Genomic DNA, 25,930 nt, shown 5'->3' with positions numbered 1-25,930 from the left:
CTATAGAGAATAAATTTTCACACCCTTCTAATAACTTGAGTGGTCAACATATTCTTCCCATCTCCTGCCTTTAGCTGTCTGGAATTAGCCCTGTGCAGAAGCATGGGATAAAATGGAAAACATATCCTTACCTCAAAGTCACACTCTTCTCCCACTGCAAATTTGGTCATGATCTCCAACCAAGCTGCATCCACCAACTTTTCCAATGACACAGTGTTGTGGTGGACTATTTCCAGGACCAGTTTCTCATACCAGATAGGGAACTCCTCCTTTAAGCTGAGCAAGCACAGAAATTTTCATTATTCAGGGAGTAAAAGCCCAAATGCAAAGTAGCCTCCCATTTCCCAGTTCCAGGAATTCCTGTTAACAGCCAGAACAATGTTTGAGGCAGATGCCCCATTAGCATGGAAACATCCAAGGGCTTTTTGCTGCCCTCCCTTCCCCCAGCACTCCCCCAGGTGTTAGCTGGCATGAAAATCCCAATTGTCCTGGTCCTTCCCAGAAGGAATACTGTAAACACTCAGGAAGAGCAGCACTGAGTGTGAACCCTTTCATGATGGTTATTACTGCTTCTCTGTTAGATATTAAATATAGATCAAGATGATGCAATTATCCTGAGGCTTGTTCCTTCAAAATGTTTGTTTCCAATAACACCATGATTCTGATGAAGATTAAGCGTTTCCTTCTCTCCCCAACAAGACTGCCAGCACAGTAAAGACAGGGGCAGGTTTACACAATTGAATTATCTCGCCAGAGAAAAATACCATGTGTGTTTCACGACATCACGATCTTCAAACTTTTTTCATTCCAAGAAGAGAAAGGACTGTGACAAAATGACTTCCCTTCTTTCCCTTCTAAAAGCTGATGTTAGGTAGCTGACAGGGGTACTAAGAAATATGTTGCATAAAGCCTCCTGGCTAAAAAGTGAAGTCCGTTTCAAGTTACCGTAAGGAGGAACAAAATACTCCATTTTTCCAAAGCACTTTCAGTTTCCCAGATTCCTGGATCCGTGGCTGAGAACCCTCAGCTACATGTGCTGTGTTACAACTGCCATAAGCAAATGTATTCCTTTAGCAACTTGTCTAAATGAACTTTTTTTATCCAGCTTAGTGTCAGGTACTAAAGCAGACAAACTGCCTGGGAAGCTTTTCATCCTCTTTCAAAGAGACAAGACCAAAATCTCATTGCACAGAATCTTTCCCTGCTCTCCCCCCGCCCGCCCCCCAGTTCAGAGAGACTATAGCTAAATTTGTTATTGAGCAATCTCCCGTTTCTATTTCCTTGACATTTCTTAAGGTTTCCAGAAGTGGTCAATCAATCCAACATGGATAACCAAAAGAAAGCAGCACTAGACCACTGGGTTTTGACTCAGGATTGTAAGTTTATGGAGCTGGCTCTGCACTGCCCTCTCAAACAAGAACACCGGGGAGCAAATCCTGAAGGCAGTAGTGTGTCACCCCTCAAAGAAATTAGGACTATTAGCAAATGGGTTTCTTATTTGTTGACTTTAAGGTCGTGAGTAATCACAAATGATGGTGAAATTCTCCTTTGGAGAAGGCTGTGAACTCTTTACCAATTATCAGAAATGAGAAGAGAAGCAGCAGAAAGCTCCACCTTGAAGATGGTACTGCTGACACTCTCTGCAGTTTAAATCCAGGGGAAAAAAAGTCACAGAAGTCCAAGTCATCAGTTGACAGAACGGAGAAATACATCACTTGTTTGGCATAATTCCTGCAATTTGGTAATCACACAGTAAATTATATGTGTTGGTTGAGACAAGGACTTGCACTTTTACAGAAAATTCACTTCCATGACAAGGGCCATGCTGAATCTCATCCGAGGATTCCTGTGGGCTAGAGGAGGTGGTCAGGGCCACAGCAGCCCAGAGGAACACAACCTGCACAGAGCAAGGACTCTTGTTGTTTCAAGTAGAGCAGATTCTCCAAAATCTCACTATAGCTTTTTTTTTATTTAGTGCAATAACTCTAAAGCAGATCTGGAGAAAATAATTACAGGTGTGGACCTGGCTGATCTCAAACACTTCAACAGACTATTTTTACTCTATTTTTACTTTACATTGTTCAAGATTTGTTATTTTCCCCTCTGAAATATTCCCATTACTCAAGGGGCTTTAAAATATGCCAAGAGCCGTATGCTGAACTATTTTGGTTCAATACCAAGATACAGCACTAAATAAGTAAATTACCCAACTGCATTAGTGATGGCGTAAAATTTGGACTCTATTTCAACTCCAGAATCCCCAGATCTCCTTACAGCTCCTTACCTCACCTCACAAACTAGCCACACACATTCCCAAGCCCACTCTTATGCCCAACACCTAAAAACAGGTACAAACCCATGTCTCCACTGGTACTTACAGCTCAGCAACCTCCTGCTCCTCCTCCCAAGCCTCTTTGTGTGTCAGCTGGCTGCTTCCTGTGCTCTTGCACGTCCAGATCCGTTCGCTGTATCGCTCTAAACGTGCTTCGTACTCTCTGTAAGAGTGGCAGCTCAGGAAAACAGGATTTATGCAGTGGAGAGCACAATCACCATAGCACAAACCAGTAATATTTAATTAAACTTTTATGACTGGAGTGTACAAAGGCTAAGGACAGCTTTAGTACAGTCTGACCCTATGACTACCATGAGGATGCTGCACTAAATCCAGTGCACCGGTGCTTTCTGAGGCCAAAATGCCTGTCCTGCTCATCCTGGCACAGAAGGTTCCACACCACCAATAGCTCAGCTGCACTGCACAAGGGGAACACAGATGGCTGAGGGTTTCATGGCATTGCTAACTTACTTTTCATCTTTTCCAGTCTGATACACTGGAAAACAGTACAATCAATGTCACAGGCACATGCAGGGCATACAGCAGGGATTGCTACTAAATCCCTGACAATAACTGTTGGGGCACTGCTACCACCAATGCCTTATGGTGGTGTTACAAAATCCAGATGCAAATTACCAGGGTGCCCATTACCCCCGATCTTTCGAAGAAAAAAACCTAAACCATTTGAAACTGGAACTCCTGGAACGGCCATTTTTCCCTTTGGTTTCCGACAAGAGCAGCATTCTGCATTCCAACATGAGGATCTCCCTCACCAACTCCATCACCTGTTTCATAGAATTACAGAATCCCAGGATAGCTTGGGTCAGAAAGGACGTTACAAGTCCATCTTGTTCCATACCCCCTGTCATGGGCAGGGACTAGACTAGGTTACTCCAAGCCCTGTCCAACCCGGCCTTGAACACTTCCACAGCTTCTCTAGACAACCTGTACCAGGGGCTCACCCTCTTCACAGCAAAGAGCTTCTTCCTTATACCTAATCCAAATCTACTCTCTTTTAATTTGAATCCATTCCCACTTGTTCTGTCACTTCATGCTCTTGTAAAAAGTCCCTGTCTTTTTTGTTGGCTCCCTTCAGGTGCTGACACTCCTGTGCCACAACCTGCCTCAAGGTTATGTTATTCCAGGTGGAATTACATGATTAAAGGGTGCCTGGGCAAGTCACAGGGGTTAGCCACTCTGCTGTGAGCATCTTTGGCTGTTCTCCCTGCTCCACCTGAGTGGTGATTAACAGTCAAGGTAAACAGAGAGCAGCTACTTCACACTCCCTATGGACAGAAGATGCACAGGCACAATTATCACAACTGCCCTGTGATCAAGTTGCCATATGCCTTCCAATGGGAAGTTAAGAGGAGAAATTCTAAGAGAAGCAAGAAAAGCACCTTTTGCTCCTCCTGCATATGCTCTACAGTGGCAAAGCCAGCACGAAGCATAAGGCACGCTGGGTACAGGCACAGCTCAGCCCACTGCCGCACCAGCAGCGATTCCCAGAGTCTTGTGGGAACAGCAGATTGCTCTACACTCTTGCACAAGCAGAGCCACAAGCCACAGCAAAGCGCTCAGCACGTCTCACACGTGTTTTGTCTTTCAAGAATGTTTTAGTGCTACCAACCTGGTTTTTTCCTTTTTTTAAGATTCCTATTAGGAATTACAACTCCAGCAAAGCAAATTTCCTTAGATGCTTTCTCACAGCCCCAAGGTAAAGCACAACGAGGTACAGCAGCTGCATTATGGATGTTGATGTACAAGTAACTTGCAGCCACAGCAAGCAGCACTATGCAAGGATATTAACCAGGAACAGAGCCAACTCCAGAAGAGTCTGTCACAGTACTCCCTTTTCCTGAAGCACATTGCAAAATCCAGCAGAAATCCCATGGTGTCCCAGCTCATCCTACTTGTGGAGACTCCTGCTCCTCAGCAGAACAGACCTGACAAGTCATCACCCCACTATGATTTGAGCTCTCTGGTCCATTCCTACCCTCCTTGGGGTTTAAAAGATGCTAAATTTTCCAAATAAAAAAGAGGTGCTGTGGGGCAGGGGGCAGGAAGTGTAATCACGGTGGTGGAGCAGAGCCAAGGAAAAACCACAGCTCACAGGGAGCTCATCTGCAAAGCCACACTGACCAGCCCAGGAGTGTCACTCTGATGCCTGTTGTAGTGATGCTGAGCTAGGAGAGAAAAAAACTGTAACAAATAAAATCAAACAAGAAACTAGAAATCCTCTTTGAATTTACAGCAACCTGGGACTGGCACAGATTGCCCAAGTAGCTGCGGCTGCCCCATCCCTGGGGCCAGGTTAGACAGGTCTTGGAGCAACCTGGTCAAGTGAAAGGTGTCCCTGCCCATGGCAGGGAGTAGAACGAGATGAGCTTTAAGGTCCCTTCCAACCCAAACCATTCTGAGATTCTATGATTCAATTCATCATTTTAATAATGACTAAGTTGCAACCATAATACTATTTATTCCTGTGCCTCTCCCACAAAGAGCAGCATTAAAACCAAATCCAATCCTCACAGCAGACAGGAGCTTAAATGCAGGAGTGGCAGTCATCTCCAGCTTCATCCAACAATCCCTCTGCATTTCCCCCTCGGTTTCCTTCCATGCATCTGTGGACACCACCTAGACATGCAGGACTTACAGCAGCCACAATATGAGTACTAAAGGAAAGACACACTTCTTAAGGGTTCAAAGCATGGCCTTAGAAAAAACCTAACTACAATCATACATTTAATATACAGTTGGAAAATAAAATTAAGGTCTACTTCCCCCCGACATTTATCAAGTTCCTCCTATCTAAACCTGTGAAGAGATTCCCTTCCTTCCAGCAAGGAGAGCAAATAAATGCTGATCTCCAGTTGAAACATAATTGAATGACACATTTTTTTTCCCCTAACATCATTTCTCATATCAGTAGATATGGGAGATCCAAGAGACTCTTCCCTATGAATGTTCCCCTCCTTCTACACATCTATGAGAACAGGCTTAACCTCACCATATCAGGACTCACATTTCCCAGACCAGTCTGGAATTTAGAAGCAACAGATAATGGCAATTCCCTGTTCAGCTCAGATCTGCCTCTTCCATGCAATTTAATTCCACCTCCAGCTGGTCAGCTCATCTAACACTGACCCTGGACACACTCCTTACCCAGGGCTCCAGACTCGTCCCACAGCGCTGACCCTGCCTTTGTGCTCTGCCAGAACCTCCAGGTCAGGTCCTGCTTTGAATTCCTGGGGCCAGCACAAAGCCAAAATGCAGGAGGATGTTTTTGCAAAGTTTACTATAGCTCAAACTTTCCACTACATATACGCTGTTTGTCTTCTCCACTCAGACTGGAAACAAACCCAAGAAATTTCCGATTGTTAAGCAGGTCTGATCCAGGACTGCAAGTCATCACGCCCCTGGTATGCTATAACCAACCCATCCCTCTACACAGCTGGAGCTGCCATTGCCAAAAATTCCCAACACAGGAATAAATAAAAAAACCCCTGGACACCAGCTACTTGTGAACATTCCCCAAAAACCTATGAATAACGTGTATTTTAAATGAAACTGCTGACTACCCACTGCATAGCTGTTAATACATCACATCTGTTTGCATCCCACTGCAGATCACTTAATGCTGAAAGGCAGCAAAATTAAAGTACAAACAAAATTACAGTAGAAACAAGGGACCCTTTTAAAGAAAGATGTTTAAAAGTAACCAAGTTATCCACTGCACAAAAGAGCTGCTGAGGAGATAAAAAGTTTACTTCTTCCTCAGTTAGTAATTTCTGGGAGAGCATTAATATCAACTCCAAAAATGTTTCACTCGTATCTGAATTGTCTGCACTCGTATTAGCCAGGAAGGTAAACTTGCCAGAAAGGTGGGTACATTTATAAGGTACTACTCCCTGAATGTGCGGCAAAGTTCTTCTGCAATTGGAGAGCGTGACAGAACAGTGCCTTGGTGCTGCCACCTTCCAGGCAGAGTTTGTCTGGCCAGTAACACATGTGAGGATGTGAGCAGCAGCCTTTAACCTGCCAAACCCGGCCCAACCCCTCTTCTTCCCTGCACTGACACCATACAGAAGTATTAGCCTAAAGAGAGACAGCAGGCTTTTATCTGGCGAGGAGACAATACAGCTTCCCAAAACTATGCGCTGGAAGCTAAGGCAAAACTTTGGCTGGAACAGCCCAGGCTGGCTGAGCTCTCTGAACCCAGCATCTCTCCTGATCCAGCAGCAGTTTTCCAAACCATGCTGCAGCAGACCCACATGCCCACAGCTGAGCATGGGCTGTACCTGTTCACTAGGGCACACTGGGTATTTGGGAGACTGCAGCACCAGCTGCACTGGTGACAGGACTGTACACGTGCAAAGCACTTTCCTGACACCTGAGGTAGCTCGGAGCAGATCCCACTGAGCTCCTGCAAGGATGAGTCTATCTCTGGCTGCCCAGCAATCCGCCATCCCCGCACCCACACGATTAGCAGGGCCCTAGGCTTTGCCAGGATGCAAAGTGCTCTACACAGCAGGGCTTCTCTGAGAAGGTTTTTGCAGGATTTGGCAGTCAAAGGAAGCCACATAAAGCTACGAAGGAAAAAGACTCAAATAAACACCTGAGCTCTGCTGACCAGAGCTTATTCCACTCCTACTGCTGCCAGACACTTCCATAACACACACCTAAGGGGCAGATGTCTCTCCTCATGCACACCACCATAGTCCCCATTTTTTGTGTGACCCAATCTGCAGGAACTGCAAATTGTAACAACAAAAAAAAGCTTTAAGAACTTTTGATGTCTTTCAAAAGTGCCACAAGTGCCTCACTTGTAGTTGTGCAGTTATAAGAACCTGCACAGTCTTTAGGGGAGGGGCTGATCAATAATTTCACAAGATAGAAAAAAATTCAGGAGAATATATTCTGCCAGGTCTTGGCATAAGTAACACTGGGTGAAGACTCAGGTACCTCCTGGCACACTCTGAGTAGGCCCTTCCCATATTCCAGAGGCACACCTCCCCAACACTATGTAGGATAAATAGAAGTGACCAAAAAAACCCTCCAAGTGTTCCTTGGGTAACATCTCCTTCCAGCTTACTGGCTCATTTGCAATTTTCTGTTCCACTTTTGGCCTAGCATATATTATACACAGTCAACAAGGCAAGACAGAAACCCAGCATTGCTTGGTTTCTCTTTTTAGCTTCATGACGTCTGTCTGCCAAGATGAACTTTCTAGAACATGCCAGGCTGCCTCCCACAGCACCCCATGAAGTACTTCCTCCAAGAGAAGAGCATCTCTCCAGAACCTCAGTGCTTGCCTTTGTTTTTTCTTTCCTTCTGATCATACAGCTAACACCACCACCCGCCCAGGATGAGAAACTATCCTTTTTTCCCCTTAATTTTAATACCACCCAAGTGTTTGCAGAAACATGTCCTCCACTTACTCACAAGATCCACAGGAGCCACCCAAAAAAACGGTGCTCTCAGAAGGAACCCCAGAACTCCCCTGTGCTGTTCTGACAAGGCAGATGACCCTTAAAGACACATCTTCTTTTGCAAAAGTAGTATTTAGGCTTAAACTCTTGTCTTTTTGATCGCTGATCAGTCCTCACAGGGAAAGAACTGCCTGGTCAGGTGGATGACTGAGCTACTTTCAGTTTGCATACACCAAAAAGAGCAGGTTGGCATCACAGACTGAATGCTTTAATTTGAAACACAGTTAAAAAGCAAGTCTCCAACACTCCACCTAACCTTGTTTTACTGGGCTGACTGCATTAACAATGCCTATCTGCACTCGAGAGATGCATTTCCTCTTCAAAAGCCACTTAATCCTTCCTAGGGGCTTTCTCTGCCTGTTCTGCTCACTGCAGAAACAAGACACTCTTCAACACAGGGACTGTGGAAGTTCTGGAGCCCCTTTGTCTTCCACACTGCCAACACCTCCTTCCTATATCCATGCATTCCCTCTCACTTACAGCCCTTCCTTAGTTCTCAACTCAGATCCTGATCTTTGTAACAGAAAACACCAACCCAGCCTCTGAAGCAGCAAGTCTGCAGGTTATAGCGCCGAGGTCCTGTCCCTTCAGCCCTGCTGGGGACCCGGACAGTGGCTCTGCTGCCGCGCAGCTCCGTGACAGTCACCTGCCTGGCCCACGGCCACTTCCTGCGATCAACGGCTGTCACACGCAGAAATAAAAAAAAAAAAAAAAGAGAGAAAAGTGGTTTTCATGCAAAAGCAGCCTAGGAAGAGATATGCTCAGAATGAACGCCTGGGATGTACACAAGGAGAGCTCCTGCCGCTGTTTAATTGTCTAGAAATTAAGGACTACGGAAGCCTCCGGTGCCAGTGTCCTCCTGACCCTCGGGACCCCAATGTCCGCACCCGCTCCAGGAGTGCGTGAATCGCTCTCACAGCCTGCTCTGACGGTCCCCGGTCCCCGTTAGCTCCGCTCCCGGTCCGCTCCAGCCCGCGGAGCTGCTGTCCCGCTTCCTCCGCCCGCCTGGAACCTGCTCCGGAGATCCTCAGGGAACAACGACCCCGCCGAGCCCGGTGCAGCGCCCGCGGCGCTCCCGTTACGGTCCCACTCCCCGCCCGGCCCCACCACCGCTTTGTTCGGCCCCACCGGCCCGGGACCCGCCCCGGCCCCCCCGGTGCAGCGGATACTCGCGGGTGCGGAAGGCCTCCTGCGTGTGGGGGATGACGAACCGCTCGCCCGGCTCCCCCGGCGGCAGTGGCTTAGCCAGGGGGAACGGCTTGCGGCCGAGTAGCGGCGCCATGGTAAGACCCGGCGGGGCCCGGGCGGGACGGTTGAAAAATGGCGGGAGATTCCGCTCCCCCTCACGGCGGGCGGCGGGACCGGCCCCGCGCGCGCGCCCCGGCCGTGCCGCCCCGCCCCGCAGCGCCCACCCTCCGCGCCGCGGCGCCGACAGTCTATTGGCTGGGCGCCCGCTCCGCCGGCTGCGGATTGGCCGCACGGCCTGTCAATCGTACCGCCTAGCCCCGCCCCGCCGGCGCGGTGAGGTGAGAGGTCACGTTATGTAAGTGGCGGCGCAGCGCGCGGCTCCATTTTGTGGCCCCCCGTTATCCGCCCTCCGCCCCTGCCGCGCGGCGGCCAATCAAACCGCACCCCGGCCCCCCCGGCCCCGCGGTCACCAATCAGAGCGCGTCCCAGCCCCCGCCCCTCCTCGCGCCCATCCGGGGACCGCGGCGGGGCCGCCCGCCGGGCTTTGTCCTCCGCGCCTGGCGCGGGGCATTGTGGGGGTTTCTGTGGCGGCTGCCGCCTCCTTCTCCGGAAGCCGCGGGCCGGGCCCGCCGGCGCGGCCTTTCACCGTTTCCTCGGTGCCGCCTTGGCGCCGGGTCTCTCCGCTGTGCGGGGAAGTGGAGCGGCGGCTCTGGCGGGCCGGCCTCCGGGGCGGGTGAGGAGGAGGAGGAGGCGGGAACCGCGGCCTGGGGACTGTAGGGTAGTGGGGAGGGAGGCCCAGCCACGCCGTGGGTGCTGCTTCTGGGATTGGAGGGAAGACAAAAATTCGAGAGTTGTGGAGTGGGTTTTGTGAGTTTATGGGGTTTTTTTTTTTCTTTATAAGAAATGTTGTCTGGGGAGTTTTTTGTGGCATGAACGTTTACCGGGGATTGGAGGGGCAGCAGCTCGAGCACTGCCTGCCTAAAGCAGTCAGAGCAGAAGCTGTGACCTCATACTTCTTTCCCAGGGATTGTGAAAGCGGATTTCTGTTTAATGTGCAAATGTGTTCCAGGGATCCTGAGTTTCTGCTGTTCATGGCCCTGAGGACTAGGTCTGCTTTTTACAGCCCTGTTGTGGCTGCTTCGGGATGAGAAGCAGCAGCCCTGGCAAACTGCTTAGAATCATAGAATCCCAGAATGGTTTGGGTTGGAAGGGAGGTTAAACATATCTTGTTCCAACCCCTGCCATGGGCAGGGATGCCTTCCCCTAGACCAAGTTGCACCAAGTCCCATTCAGCCTTGCCTTGGATACTTCCAGGGATGGGTCAGCCACAGCTTTTCTGGGCAACCTGTGCCAAGGCCTCACCATTCTCACAAGGAAGAATTTTTTCCCAATACCCAGTCTTAACCGTGCCCTGTGTCAGGCAGATGGATGCTCAGATTCCCCCCTGCATGGGGTGGGCTGTTTATGATGGGTGATTTGACCCAAGGGGATGTATGAACTGGGACCAGTTATGCTTTGGAGCAACAAAATTAATGGTGTTATTCGTTTCCCTAGCAGATAGGAGAGTAACTGGATCTCGCACGATATTCTCTAGATTGTAGATGTAATCATCAGATTATTATCGTGTGTTTACCGGATTGCTTTATGGGAATGAGGATCCCATCATTTCTGCTGGTGAAGTATTAAAAGCTTTTAACTTCCCTGGGTGCACACTCATTTGAGGTGTTGTGTAATCTTGAGAAGAAGTTTGTGCTGTGAGTATCCCTGGAACACACCAGTTGCATAACGGAGCACAGAGCACAGTGTCTGCTGGAGTCAAAAATCCACTGTATTTTCCATAGCATTGTAAACAGGCAGGAAAGAATGGTAATGCTGTAACATAAGTGTCCACTCATACTATTGGTGGTGGTGGTAGTAGTAGTAGTATTTTGCTGCAATGGAACATGTTCCCAGTGAAGTTATGCCCCATCCCTGGAAGTGTCCAAGGCTAGGCTGGACAGGGCTTGGAGCAACCTGGTGTAGCGACAGGGGATGGAACAAGATGATCTTTAAAGTCCCTTCCAACACAACCCATCTCATACCATGATTCTGGGATTCTGTTTAGTACCCAGATAACAGATAGAACAGATATTTAGTGCCATAAATCCATCAGTGAGTGTAAGAATGGTTGTTGAGGATTCCTATTACCCCTGTAAGGTGCTGCTGTAGGAGTAGCTTGAAAGCACAGTTAGCTCACAGCCAGTGAAGCAGGTTCTTGTGGTACTTCACATAGAGCTTGGCTTCATTCCATGTCATTTTGTCAGAAATTAGAGTATCTGAGCTGAAATTCTACGTGGTGTATGTCTGCCTCTCTAGGCTGCAGGGCAAAGGGGGGAGGAGAAGGAAAACTGGAGTAATGAACTGAGGGAGAATTTGGGGAGCAGTATAATTTGAGCAGTATAATTTTGAGAAGAGCATGCTCAGCTGAAAGGCAGTGTTGAGTGAATATAGCCCCTCTGCAGCTCCAACACTGTGGGGACACATCAGGGGTCTGACCCTGGGGAGTGGCAGGCACAGGGCTAGTCCTTGGGCAGGAAACAGCCTTGGGGGAGCTGGAGGGAGGGCAGGGACTTGAGGGAGGCAGGACCAAAGGGAGGGATGGAAGGGTGAGCTGCCTGTGCCTGCACATCCACCGTGGAGCCACGTGTCTGTTCCTCTGTGGCAAACCATTGGGATCTGAGGTATGGCAACCTTCCAGTGTCGGTGCAGGACTGGTGAAGGTCTGGTGTCCCCCAGTCATTTTTCAGGCTGGGAAACTGTGTGTAGTTCCTGGCACAGGTTAAACATACACTGACCAGAGAGCTTTTCATTGACCCTGCAGCTGCTGAGGCACCCAAAGGTTAGGTTTCTCTTCATGGGCAGTACCTGCCCGTCACAGTGGCTTCTCAGCCTCAAGACCTCTGAGTTACTCCAGGATGATTTTCCAAGGCTGTTGCATACTGTCTCCCAGTGCCCAGGAGATGGCAGTCCTGCATTTGGACAGTGTGTGCAGCTGTTCTCCAGATGCACCAGAGATTGGCTGAAGAGGAAAATCCCATCATGGGCTGCTTGTTTGGCCCTGCTGGGGAGGGAAATGGCCACGCTTGCAGGGTCTGGTGGTCTGTCCTGTTATGGGAGATACTAAAGCTGGAGTGGTGAGCTGTGAGAACAGTATCTGCTCAGCAGGCAGGTGTTCCTGGGTGCGTATTGATGGCGCAAACTCCAGCAATGGGTTGGTGTCACTGTCACGGAGTTATCACCACAGAGGACCTGGAGATGCAAGGTCCATGCAGCTTCAGCTCCTCCAGGTGTGAAGGCTTTAATCACAGCCAGGTGAAAAGGTCTTTGTGAGGATGGAGCCCACTGTCATGAAACCTTACCACTGGCTGCCTCTTCCCAGCCATGGCTGGTGCCTTTAGCATTCCAGCAGGGAGTGCATGATGGAAATCACCGTTGGACCCCGTGCTCCTCACAGCCGTCAACTGCTCTTTTCCTTCCCCTCCCATCCTCCCTTGCCTTCACCAGCCTCCCCAAGTCATCATTGTCCTGCCTGGGGCTCTCTGGCCTCTTCCCGGCCCAGCTCAGGGGCTGTGCCCTCTCTCCGTCTCCCATCCCACACTCATTTGCCTTTGGTCTTTTGGAGGTAATGTTCTCAGTGGGCGCATTTTTCTGCTTGAAGAAGGAACAGTGGAGCTGAGGAAGGGGCACAGCTCCTTGAAGGGTGCTTGGAGCCATCTGCAATACTCAGCCCTTCACAGAGGTCACTGGAGATAATCAGCAAGAACTTGGGATCTAAATCTGGGTTACTGCAAGCTTGGCTGTGCCATTACAGAGCAGAAGACACTTAGAATGGCTTTCACTCTTGGGATGATTGGGAAACGATCTGTTTGCTTAGCAAAATGTCCAACCCATCAAGGAAATCCATTGTTAAACCCATCTCAGGTGTCTCTCCACAAGGCATAAACAAACACATCAGTCAATGTCACCTCCTTGAGCACAAGCTGATGTGCCTCAGGTCCCAGGTGTCCGTCTGGGGCTGCAGCTTCAAAGTTCTTCCCTTTACTGTTCTACTCAGAAGATGATCATCAGTGTTGGTGTTAGGAAAGTGGTGCTGCAGAGAGCACCTGCAGAGAGGCTTCAGGTCTTAGATATACTTTAACAGAGCTTCTAAATCTGGAGATAGCTGGGCCCAAAGAGATCCAACCAGAAAGGCCATCTTAAATAAGAACATCCCTGGGGTGGGGAATCTTCTAGGGAAAGGTCTGACCTTAAAAGCAGGAAAGCAAACTTCTCGGGATTATTTTTAGTGTAGAAGCAGAGTTCCACAGTGAAAAGTGCTGTCACAATGCTCTGTTCAGCACTCCAAAAACTGATGGTTGTAGTCATGCTGTAAAGCCATAAACTCCTTTGGGGAATGAACCTCTTTTCTCTTTAAAACCACATAAGCAATTCTAAAAATGCCCCTCTTGAAATTCTGTTCCTTAGTATATGCTTTGTGATCTTTGACTTTGCAAATGCTTATGGTTGTATAAGGCTGAACTGAAGTTGTCAGTTATTTCTTGGTCACTTTTACTTAAGGATGGAAAACTTTGTTGTTCTTCAAATGTTTGCAACCTTAAGAACTTCTTTCCAAGTACTTCTTTGTGGATAAAAAAGACCTGTGCCTTTACATCACAGGTGTAAGATGCCAGATGCCATCTGAGTATGAACAAAGAGATAAACCCATGTACAGGCACACACCCGAGACCTTCCTCAGACGGGATGCTGTAGAAAAACCCTTTCAGCATGAAATATTTGCATTAGTTGGAGATGTAATTTGTTGTCTCGTGATGCTTTTGCAAACTTAGAGACGAAAAGGTGGCCTGCTCTCCTGGCTGGACAGTCCTTCCTTTGATGCCTGGCTCTGGCTGAAGGCTGGTTAAGAAGAACTGGGACTTAAAAGAGCTGTTCTAAAGTTGAAAGGTGTACATAGAGGAAAAAGAGAAGCATTTGGACTCAATTGAAATAACCTTTCCACTTCTGTTGAAACCCTGGTGGAACTAAGGGGATTTATCTGAGCAAATGAATTGAATACAGGTAGGAGATGAAGCTGCGTCCCTGGGGATGTTCCCAGATTTTCCCTCTTCAGAGACAAGCAGATTTGCAAGTCTGGTACATGCGTGTTTAGAGAGCAAGACTGAGGAGTTGGTGACCCAGAGGAGTGAGGAGATGGTGAGTGGTGGGAGAGGTGACACATGGGTCTGTTCAGGCTGGCCATGCTGCTGGTCTGGCTCCTGCCCCGGCTTGCCTGGCCTGAGGGCACCTGAGGAAGTGCTGCATTGATGATTTTCTCAGCAGCTTCTGAACACACTTGGAGGTGTTTGACCTGGTGGTTTGCAAAGCCCTTCTCTGGGTCATTGACTCTCTCTGTACTTACACAGGAGGGAGTCAGTGTGCCCAATCTCTGGGCACAGCGTCCTGCTGATCTGTCAGCTGTTCTTGGGATCTGTGCTTGAAAACTGTTTCCTCATGTGTTCCTACACCTTAAAGCAATTTCTCAGTTTCCCCATCCTTCCCATGGCAATCCAGACTTCCCAGTTACCCCATGCTGCTCCTCTGGGCTAGTGAACCAGCAGAAGCCAACTCTGCCCCACGTGCTCCAAGGTCAGTTTGATCATAAATGTGACTTTGGCCATGTGGGTCATAACATGCCTCTCCCCTCACCCGAGGTAGCTGCCAGGATCCAAAACCAGGGATTGCCCTCATCCCAATGCCTGCCGGACCACACAATGCTAGACCTGCCAGGATCCAAAACCAGGGATTGCCCTCATCCCAATGCCTGCTGGACCACACAATGCTAGACTTCGTGCCAGCAGCTGTCTGGGCATTGTGCTGGCGAGGGCCTCCATAAATAACACAGGACTTGGGAGCAGGACACAGCTGTGGGTGGGTGGCTGAGGCTGCCACCCTGCTGTCCCCACTGATGCTCCCCAGAGGGGAGCTCCCGCAGGGCTTTGCATTTGGAGCTGCAAGCAGCCTATTGCCTTGTGTCTTTCAGAGAAAAAGGAGAGCTGATTAATGCTGGAGGATCTGGAAGAGCCACAGAGAGGGGACTTCTGGGAGGATTTAGTTAGCAGTGGCCCAGATACATCAAACCATCATCTGCATAAAGCCATATCCCATTACTGCTCCCCTGTGCAGGACAGCTTACGGTACTTACCCTGTTAGAAGCCTGATGCTGCTTCGATATATTCCAAGGAGACTATGATAAAATTTCTGTCACTGTTTTCCCTAACTGATTTCAGTCAATCACTCCAGTGGAACTGGCTGCCTGCCCAGTGCTGAGGTGACATCGTGTCCCTGCCAGGCAGGCCCTGGTGGGGTGGGCAGAGCAGCACCTGAGGAGCTCTCAGGGGTGGGAAAACAACAGGCTTCCAGGGAATGTGCCCAAACATCCCCAGCATCACTGACCCTCTCCCAGTGAGGTAGTGAGCACTGTCCAGCTCCTGGCTCATAGCACACACAACAGGTGCAGATTCCATGGGACATCTGTAGATGCTCTTTGCTGTGGGTGATGACATCCCCAGGTGTCTCCAAGTCAGCTCTCCGGCTCCAGCCTGAAGTTAATCCAGATGCCAGATGGAATCTTGTTTCTTTCCAACATCAGTGAGCATTTGAGCTGGACCAAAAGGCTCTAGCTTTACTCCATACCTGTGAGCCTGAAGCATGTTTTTGGGCTGGTGGTTTTGCTCGGGCAGTACATGGCCATCCCAGATGCAAATATACATCCTTATATATTCTCAGTCACGGTTTCACTATCAGAGACAGTAATACCATCCCTGTTAGCACATTTTGGTAGCTCCTGAGTCAAGGGTTTGGGACTGGCACTGCAGCACAGGCAGCTGCACCAAGAGTGTGCAACAGCCAAACCCTATTTAGCAGCTCAACTCCAATCTTCCCAAATTCCTGGTAGGAAACACCTGCTTGCAGTTGTGTGTCTTCAAGGGGAAATCCTGCCTTGGGTCAGACACAGCCATGGGGCATCCTCCCATCTGCTGGGAGCTCCTTTGTACCCATATGGGCAACAAGTAGGGTGCTGTGGGCACTTCTGGGCCTAGAGGTGGCCTTTGCATCTGACCAGACCACCTTTCCTTTGGTATCCAAGGATCCCTTTGGGAAAGGGTCCTCTCCCCTCTCTTTGCTGTCCCCTACATGGTAAGAAATTGCTCTGGCCTAAAACCAGGATTTTATTTTAGGCTGAGGAATGGGCAGGGAAGCTCCTTCACATGTGCTGTGTTTCTGTGACTGGGGAACTGGGAGAAGCCGGAGACGCCCATCCAAGGGCCCAATCCCACAGCTCTCCCTGCAGCACTCTGTGCTGGGCAAGGGGAGACAGTGTCAAGCTGCGATTCCATCAGTTTTCCCTTTTTGGGGAAGCTTGGTGACCCCATCCTCCGGGCATGGGGTCTGGGTTGCTGCTGAAGAATTGCTTCAGGTTCCCCAGGCACCAGAGCCTCTCCTAGGCCACCCATCACTTCTTGCCACTGTGGGGCCATGGGGCTAGACCACGACACTGCTGAATTCCTCCTGAGGAAAGTTTAGAGAGGACCTGCAGGCTTTTCCCCGTGGTGTGGGAAACTGGAAGGGGCAGTAATTGCTGTCATTGGGGCTGTTTGAGACCTGCCAAGCCTGTAGCCACAGACAAATTACTAGGACAGGGTAGGAAGAAAAGTCACTTTGCTGCCTAACACCTGGGAAGGTATTTCATGAGACAAGTAGCCTTGACCTCAAAATATTTCCAAGCTATGGGCAGAGGGAAGAAGATGCTGTTGTCAAGTGTTGCAGCACCACAAACCAAGTGCTGTTCTGCTGAACTGATGAGTCCTGGCATCCGCATTGCCGTGGGGCTTCACTCGCTGTGAGTGCGCATGAAAAACTCCCTGGCTTTAAAGGGTGTTAGAAGTACCTATTTGGAAGATGTCTCCAGGATGATGGGAAGACATCTGTGTCATCTCATTTTTTCCATCCTTGGGTTTGGAATAACAAGGATTCATCTGGAGAACTGGATTTTACAACTAATACTGGCAAACTCAAATGTCCTTGTGTCCCTGCAGTGACCTTGTGCTTTCTCTGCCAAGGGGTGACATCACAAACCTGGCCAGGTGCAGGTGGAGAACAATGATGTGCAGATGTTGACGACACCAGGAAGGTAAGTACCGAAGCTCATCACAATGCTTACATGGATATAAGGGAGAAAAAAGGATGGAGAACTTTGCTAACATTTTTCATTTAACTCCTGTTAAATCCCTCCTTGAGCCGCTTTGTCACACTCAATCTGGTGCTGACTCTGCCTTTCTAAAGTCATGTTCAGACCTGCCTCTGCTCAAGCCTGTTCATGGTGTCTGTGTCCACACGCTGACAGCTCCTTGAGGCCTTTTTCTCTGAGGACTTGCAGGATTGGTGAATGGCTCCAACCAGTACTTGGGACAGATAGAGGTTTGGTACAGCAGCATGTGGGCAACGGTGTGTGATGACTCCTGGGACATGACGGATGCTTCTGTGGTGTGTAGGCAGCTTGGCTGGGGGAATGCAGTATCAGCCCTGGGCAGCGTTTAGTTTGGGAGAGGATCTGGGACTCTGGCTGGACGACATTAACTGCAATGGGCTGGAGAGGGTCCTCATTGTGGGCTCATTGCGGGCATGGGGAAGAGTGCAACTGTGGGCATGATGAGGACACGGGCGTTTTATGCTCAGGTGAGGATGGGGTTTGCCTGATCTGTGCTCTTTGGGCAGGCAGGGCTTGGTGATGTCTTGGTCTTGCAGAGTCAGCCGCAGGTCTGTCTGTGCCTTGGGCTTGTTCAATCCTCCTCTGTCCTGCCCCAGGCTGGCCCAGGGACTGCAGCAAGCTCCCTGCTGGCAGCCCCAGTGGCGTCTACATCATCCAACCCACAGGACTGCCTCCCATCATGGTGTACTCTGAGAGGAACGGGGCAGACAGGGCTGTTATCCAGAGGAACCATCAGAGCTCAGCAATCCTCTGGAATGAGTCTTGGAGCACCTACAAGTACAGCTTTGGGAACGGGCACACCAAGTTTGGCTGGGCACCAAGTACATCCACCGGATCACCAGGCAGAAGGTCTTCCATCTGGGTCAGGTTTGCCATCTGGGATGCTTCAAATGACATGAAGTTCGCAGACTACAACCTGTTCAGCCTGGGTGATGCCATCTGGGATGCTTCAAATGACATGAAGTTCGCAGACTACAACCTGTTCAGCCTGGGTGATGAGTCCCAGGGCTACCAGCTGAGGCTGGGAGCGCACTCGGGGACAGCAGAGGATGCCATGGCCTCCAAGGGCACCACGACCATGCACGACAACATGAAGTTCTCTGCTAAAGATCGGGATCAGGACACTTCTAGCGGGAACTGTGCCACCAGCTCCGGGGCAAATTAGCATAACTGACGAAAATCACCAACTAGGAGCATAAGTGGTGAGGCAATTTCTTCCCGGTTCAACCCCTTTCCAAATCCCCCCCCGCAGATGGGAACTAAACGTTGTTTATGAAAATGTGTCTCAAAGAGCTGGTCTCAACCTTGGTTCCCAGGAAGAACCAAGATAGGATAGGGGCCTTGGAATGTGTTTTGTCTTTCTGCCTATCAGGGTGGGGAAACATACTGGGGCTAGCTAGGAACTGTGTAACTATACAACAGTAGAACTAGAATATATGTGTAAAGAATATAGAGAATATATAAAAGCAAAAATCATTCAGGCAACAGCAACATGTGGCCGGGAGTTTAGGATTGAAGGAGGCTGCGTCCTCCAAAACCTTGAGAGGGAAAACCCCGTGGGCATGTGCCCCAGTGGACTCTCTCCCTTTATTCAAATAAGTTGCAGGACTCCTCTGTCTCCTTTATGGACATTGGCTTTGCATAGCATGATTTTCCATACAGCATTGAGCAGGACGTTCTCACACCTGTTGTACCACCACTCCCTGTAGCTGCACCCCAACCTGGCTGTTCCCCAGTGCCCACACTCACCACCCTAGGAACTGGTCGCACATACTGGGCCCAGGCACCCACCACGGTGGGCAGGAGGACAAGGTCCCGGTGAAGCCAGGGTCCCCCAGCCTGGAACCCTGGGGAGGAAAGTGCCCATCACCATCAAGATCCCTGGGCAGCCCTCCGGATGCCTGAGCAGGAAAGGCAGAGCCAGGGCACAGTCAGGAGCAGGGGGCTCCCAGGGTAGTGGGAGCTGCAGCTTTGGGACAGCCTGTGCTTACATTTTCTCATGTTTCTCCTAAAAGTGGTTTGGGGTTTTTTTTTTTTCTATAGGTCTAGAGGCAAAAGGATGTTTTTATGGGAAAGAAGTAAATCTGTGTAAGGACATCCAGAGCAAATAGTTCAAAGCCCTGCACTTGAGCTTGTTGTGTAAGACCTGGTGCTCCAGGTGCAGAAGATGCAGCTCACAGGAATGCAGGAAAGCAGCCCAGCAGCGGCAGCAAACCAGAAAGAAATGGCAGGGTGGAAAGGAGTGGGATGGATGCTGGACACACTCATCCGTTCCCACTCCCTTGGTCTCCACGGCTGTCCCCCAGCTTGGATTTCTGCTTGTATCCCCTGGAGCTGCAAGTCCTGCAGGAAAGGAGCCATGAGAAAGAGGAGGAGGACTCATCCATCACCACCGTGCTGCTGGCCAGTCCTGCTGCTCCTGTGTCCACGCTGGGCCCCTTCACTCCCACGTCTGTCCCTACACACACCTCCTCTGTGTGAGCACATTATCTCACAGCATTAATCATTGTGTGCCCATCTGGTGGCTTGTCTTTGCTCAATATACTAAGAGGCCTCAAGATTTTATCTTGAGGAAAAATAAAGTAATCCAAATCTCCCAGCTGCGGGGCGTTTATCACCTGCAATTCATTTGACCTGCCCAGGAGTTAAAATCTTCCTGGAGATGTACCAAGTGCTGCAGGTCAATAAAATCGCTGAAGGAGGGGGAAAGGCAAACAGATGGGCTGGAGCATGAACTGGAAGGAAGACTAGGGTCATCTGGAGATCAAAGAGAATAACTCCTATGGGAAGTGGTTTGTCAAAAGTCCCCGGCTCCCAGCATGACACAACACCTCTGTGACAGCTGGATCTGTCTCAGCCTCCTCCCTGCAGAGCTGCCCAGACATCAGCTCCAGAGCTGGGCTCCAGACACAGATGCCTTGTGCTCTCCATCAGCAAAGGCTGGGGTTGAGGTCAACAACCTTTCCCAGGGGCCATCCCTAATCCCTAGATGCTTTGTGGCAGCTCTGAGCTCTCTGCCGGGATGTGTTACACAGTACCCCTTCCACAAGTCTCAGGAGGGCTCTGCCAACCTGCTCTCCCCCATTGTGTGTGGGTGGGCATCACCCCAGCCCAGGTACTCTCTGAGAGAACATCTCCATTCTCTCGTGGCCAGTGCATCAGGCAGCAGCTATTGGGTCACATCTGTGCAAGGTGTTTTGGTAAACCCTCAGCACTGAGCCTCTGTCTCCTTCTTCCCTTCAGCTTTCAGTCCCCATTTTCATCCAGTGCTTGGGCGGCACCAGCAGGTCCTCCCCCCTGACCTGCCGTCTGACCTCCAGCTCCTGCTGTGGTCCTGGTGGAACTGGGTGTCCATCACCAGCGCTGGGTGTCCATCTGGCTCCAGTGCACTCTCTGTGCTGGGAGATGATGGTTTCCTGGGCAGCAGGTCCCACAGTGAGGGCAGGGTAGGAGCAAGGGACGGATGCAGGTCCCCATCTGGGGGAGGCTCGGTCCCTTCTTCTTCCTCCTTCCATAATTCAGCTCTCCTTATGACCTCCAGATACCCTGGCTGGGCTCGCACTTCCAAGACCATCCATGCCTTGTCACTGCTTCTTCAAGGGCCAGCAGTGTTTGGGGGGGGACCACCATGTGGTCCCAGCTGCAGGGACCTCCCTTATAGCTGTAGGATGAAGATGTCACTGAGGGGTAACAGCAGTCAGGGCCAATGGTTTGGGATGTCAGGCACAGCTTGGCACCTCGGCTTTGGGGCTGCTACTTGGTGCCCAGCTGAGTGCAGAGAGCCAGCCCTGCTCCTGTGTAGCATAGGGTGGGGGCTGCTGGAAGGGCTAGGGAGACCTTTCTCATCTGTTTTGAAATTGGACTGCCAGAAATGTGTCTAAGACAAATGCTACAGTCCCAGGTTATATATGGCACTGGAAGCAGGGGTCAGGCCCTTTTGCTGCTCTCTGTGTGTGTGGAATCCCATGTGTAACGTCAGAGCACAGTCTCCCCTCAAGTGATGCACCAGGTGAGGTGGACAGACCTGGAGGGTGTCTAACAGAGATTTCTGGCCTGGCCAGGTGACAGAATGTCCCTACATGGCTTGGCTTCAAACCCCATAAGTATTAACAACCCCAAGAAAAACCCTTATCAGTAGCTTTTGTCGGTTTTGTGGAATTCTGTGTGAACATCAGCAGCTGAGAACTCTTATCACAGAAGCACAACAGCTGGCACGTGAGAAAAGGTGTGTGTGGAAGGAGGCAAACAAACCATGAATTTCCAGGAATGGGTGAGTTCTGCTGTTTGGATTGACTATCTCACCTCACTGACAAACAAAGCTGGACTGCAGACACAGATACCTTGTGCCCTTCATCAGCAAAGGCTGGGGCAAAGGTCAACAACCTTTCCCAGGGGTCATTCTTGACCCCTGGATGCTTTGTGGCAGCTCCGAGCAAAAACCTGGTGGTCATGCAGTGCCCCTTCCCCTACACTCCCTGCCCTTATCCCCTATGTCCTGAGGGGGAGAAACAGGCTCAGGAGGGCTCTGCTTACCTGCTCACCTACTCTCCCCCATGGTGTGTGTGTGGGCATCACCCCAGCTCGGATGCTTTCTGAGAGAGAGAAAGCCAGTGCATCAGGCAGCAGCTGCAGCTGTTGGGTCACATCTGTGCAGGGTGTTTTGGTAAATCCCCAGCACCAGGCTGGAGTCTCTTCTTTCTTTCCCTCTGCTTTCGGTCCCCATTTTCATCCAGTGCTTCAGTGGCACCAGCAGGTCCTCCCCCTGACCTGCTGGCTGACCCCAGGGGCCCCTCCCATGGCCCTGGTAGGACTGTTACCAAGAGCTTTTCTTGGTTTTGTGGAATCCTGTTGTGGAATCCTGTTGTGAACCCCAGCAGCTATTTGCTAGGAACCCTTACCACAGAAGCACGACAGATGGTACATGAGAGGTACCTGCAGAGGACAAACAGACCATAAATTTCCAGGAATGGGTGAGTACTGCTATTTGATCAGCTGCTTCACCTCACCAATGAGCTCTATATAACATCAGGGTTGGCCATGCTGCCACCAGACCAGACCTACTCGGCTCCCCCACTCCACAGGATCCCAACAGAGACAGCATGGGTGAGTGTGGAATGGGATGGGATGGGATGGGATGGGATGGGATGGGATGGGATGGGATGGGATGGGGTGGGATGGGATGGGATGGGATGGGGCGAATTTTGTGTGCAGCTGGGCATCCCTGCCTTTCTTTCCAAGGTCTTAGGTCCCTGCGCTTTGTTTATCCCTCTTGTACTAGCTCCTGAGTATCTTTATGTACCAGTGATACCCACAACCCAACACATCAGTTCTCCTCCAGAGGATTCACATTCCCGGATTCACTGTGTATCTTCTTTCTCCAGCTGCTCGTCACTACAGTCCTCTGTTCTTCACCTCCATGCTGGCCCTTGTATCCCCGCTTCTTGCTCTCCACATCGAAAACCTGGAAAGATTGAAAGCAGATTTGGATGAAATCATTAATATCCATTCTGATGGGCCTCTTCCTGGTATGTGTTTTCTGTCTTGCATCCCTAAACTTTGTTCATCCAAACATCAGGAGCCCTCTCCTCTGCACAGAAAGGGAGGTGTGGAAAATACTCTTGTGGAAATAAAAGGATCCTGATAAAATCTTCCTCTAATTTAATATCTTAACCAAACATCACCAGATTTGGTAATTCAACCTTCTTTGTTATTGATAAGATTGCATGTGGCAGCTTTTTCTAGACAGACTGTTTCTCTTCCTTTATATATTCTCTTCCCACATATATTTGTATAGTCCATTCACAGGCCTGAAACTTCAGAGAGACTTTGTATAAGTGACTAACCAGAATGCTTTCTGAAGCTTGCACATGGCTAAACAGTCCCAAAACCTCATCAAACCACTGATGGAGGTCACAATTCCAGAGGCTCTCAGGGAACCATTCTTACTGAGATGGGTGCTGGGATTTCTCTTAAACAGAGAATCGTTCTCTCATAGCTGTGAGCTCCTTTGATGCCTTTTCTTGGTCTTAAAATCAAGAGTCATACATGGTTAGAATGGGAAAAGGGATTTTATCTTGGTATTTATTTTAAGGATGTGCATCGAAATGCACCCTGCCGAATACCCCTTAAAAGATCGGGTATAACATTATAGGTGTTACTAATTAGCATATCTATTAAAGATTCCTTAATGAGAGGCTCAAGTGAGTCCCCCTCCCCAAGGAGCCTTTCCCTGGATGGTTCTATTTTAGTTTACAGAATGTGTTCTGGAGAGCACCTTGGGGTCTGGGGCACACCGATCCCTAACTACGAAGCTTCTCAAACGTTGAGTCTCTTAGCTTGACAAACAAGTCCAAGAATGTAGGGAAAAAGCACCAGGAATACAGAAGTTGTAAAAAAGGTATAACAGGGGTATAAAAGAAAAGGCAAAAAATCTTCATGGCATCACCTTCACACTCTGAAGGTTTCTGGAGCTCTTTATGGATTGAATGAACATATGAATCCTTCATCACTGAAAAGCAGGTTCAACAGCAACAGCTCTAAGCAGTCTGATCTTGGTCTGAGAGCACCCATGGTCTATATCCTCCTGATCCTTCTCTCTCTGTACATCCTTGTACTCATCACTACTACCCTGAGCAACTTGTTCTAGTGGAAGATGTCCCTGCTTATAGCAGGGGGATTGGGCTAGGTGGTCTTTTAAAGGTCCCTTCCAACCTAAATCATTCACGATTCCGTGGTTCTACTCAGGTATGCCGTCTGCTCCTTGCTGAGAGGAGCAAATAGGCAGCTGCTTGATGGCTGCAGCATTCCCGTTCCTAGTCTCTGATCCTTTAGAAGATTTTCCAACCAAAAACTACCACACAGGAAGAAAAATGAGCCAAGTGTCATCGTTGAAATGTCCTATAAAAAACTCAGTGCTGGAAATAATAGCCTGTGGGGGCTGGACTTACCTCTGTGCTGTGGCACAGGGCTGCTCTTCTCATTCCTTTTTTTCTTGATGCAGATGAAGCTGGAGGGATCATCCAGCAGAAGCAGGCAGCTGACCCTCGGCAGGCACAGAGCCACAGAAGTAAGTACCCACATCCCCCAGGGAACAGGGAGGGGTGTAGGGAATGAGGGCAGAGTGGTGGCAGGTTGGCAATCAGCCTGGGGAGCAGCCAGCCCAGCGCCTCAGCAGAACTCCATGTGCTACTCCAAACATGAAGGCCACTGAATGAGGGTGGGGTCAGTTTGGACATGGGAAAGAAATGTCAGACAATGAGGGTGGTGAGGATCTGCCGCAGGTTGCCCAGAGTAGCTGTGGCTGCCCCATCCCTGGAAGTGTTAAGGCCAGGTTGGACAGGGCTTGGAGTGCACTGGTCTAGTGGAAGATGTCCCTGCCCGTGGCAGGGGGGTGGAACAAGATGGGCTTTAAGATTACTTCCAAGCCAACCCATTCTGGGATTCTGTGATCTCAGAGGACTCTGCTGCCGTTACTTACATGCCACAAGTCCACAGAGGATATCCCTTCTGAGCAAAGCTGGGCTTTCACAACCATCCACAGGGTCCAACGCTAAGGGAATGAGATTTCCTCCTTCCTGACCCCAGGGATGCAGTGGATGCCAGGTTGCAGGGACAGCAGACTGGAGTGTTGTGCCTGTTGGTCCTCCAACGTTCTCTCATGTCCCAGGTTGGCCCAAGGACTGCAGCGAGCTCCCTGCCAGCAGCTCCAGTGGCATCTACATCATCCAGCCCACAGGAATGCAAACCATCGTGGTCTACTGTGAAATGAGCAGAGAGAATGGAGGCTGGACCGTCATCCAGAGGAACCACAGAGATACACCAGTCAGCTGGGACGAGTCCTGGAGCACCTACAAACACGGCTTTGGGAATGTGCACACCGAGTTCTGGCTGGGCACCGAGTACATCCACCAGATCACCAGGCAGAAGGTCTACCAGGTCAGGTTTGCCATCTGGGATGCTTCAAATAACATGAAGTTCGCAGACTACAACCTGTTCAGCCTGGGTGATGAGTCCCAGGGCTACCAGCTGAGGCTGGGAGCGCACTCGGGGACAGCAGAGGATGCCATGGCCTCCAAGGGCACCACGACCATGCACGACAACATGAAGTTCTCTGCTAAAGATCGGGATCAGGACACTTCTAGCGGGAACTGTGCCACCAGCTCCGGGGGTGGGTGGTGGTACTCGGCGTGTTATTCTGTGCGTCTGAACTTCAAAGGGGGCATGACATGGGGCAGCCTGTGCCAGGGGAACTGCAGAGCCTCGGCCATCCTCATCAAACCCACCACCTACTGCTAGTTGCATTTTCATTTCTTTGCTGTCCAACCTGGGGCTAATTCTCGCTCTCCAAAGAATTCAAACAAAGCAAAACCAAACCGGTTGTGCCATGGGGTCTTTGCAGAGGTTGGTCATATGTAGCTACTGAAGAAAATAAGGCATTTTCCACTTTTTCTTCCTCCTGTAGATTTCCCCTACTTCTCAGCTGTGCCTGTGTCCTCTAGTTCAGAGTCAGTTCATTTAAATTACATTAATAATAGAAACAGTCTCTTGGAAACTCAGAAGTTTCCAGATCAGTAGTGGGCTTCACATAACATGTGAAATGGTCAACCCAGTAGACTTCTGTGGCTTTGTCAGTTA

At 50.0% G+C, this 25,930-nt stretch overlaps 3 protein-coding genes across 3 annotated transcripts in view; 2 read left to right on the top strand and 1 right to left on the bottom strand.

Annotated features, from left to right (window-relative positions):
- Positions 1-9,208, bottom strand: part of BAZ1B (bromodomain adjacent to zinc finger domain 1B) — a 45,130-nt gene extending 35,922 nt beyond the window's left edge. The window contains exons 1-3 of the mRNA XM_082294932.1: positions 8,994-9,208; positions 2,379-2,495; positions 132-276 (exon numbers count right to left, since the gene is read on the bottom strand). Of these exons, the coding sequence (XP_082151058.1) occupies positions 132-276; positions 2,379-2,495; positions 8,994-9,106 (375 nt within the window). The 5' untranslated portion in view covers positions 9,107-9,208. The remainder of the gene's footprint in view (positions 1-131; positions 277-2,378; positions 2,496-8,993) is intronic.
- Positions 9,209-9,627: 419 nt separating this feature from the next.
- Positions 9,628-19,844, top strand: LOC309580475 (fibrinogen-like protein 1-like protein). Its single transcript, XM_082294481.1, has 4 exons — positions 9,628-9,745; positions 17,124-17,218; positions 17,962-18,498; positions 19,340-19,844. The coding sequence occupies exon 3, from the start codon at positions 17,976-17,978 to the stop codon at positions 18,459-18,461; it is 486 nt and encodes a 161-aa protein (XP_082150607.1). The 5' UTR covers positions 9,628-9,745; positions 17,124-17,218; positions 17,962-17,975; the 3' UTR covers positions 18,462-18,498; positions 19,340-19,844.
- A 2,858-nt stretch (positions 19,845-22,702) lies between these two features.
- Positions 22,703-25,591, top strand: LOC309580629 (fibrinogen-like protein 1-like protein; the record flags this gene model as incomplete). The annotated part of the gene is made up of 3 exons (XM_082294743.1): positions 22,703-22,821; positions 24,297-24,362; positions 24,963-25,591. The coding sequence occupies exons 1-3, from the start codon at positions 22,713-22,715 to the stop codon at positions 25,589-25,591; spliced, it is 804 nt and encodes a 267-aa protein (XP_082150869.1). The 5' UTR covers positions 22,703-22,712.
- Between the last annotated feature and the right edge of the window lie 339 nt (positions 25,592-25,930).

Source organism: Coloeus monedula (assembly GCF_965178545.1).
Source record: "Coloeus monedula genome assembly, chromosome: 20".
In the NCBI taxonomy this organism is placed as follows: Eukaryota; Metazoa; Chordata; class Aves; order Passeriformes; family Corvidae; genus Coloeus; species Coloeus monedula.
This window is presented reverse-complemented; position numbering and strand designations above follow the sequence as displayed.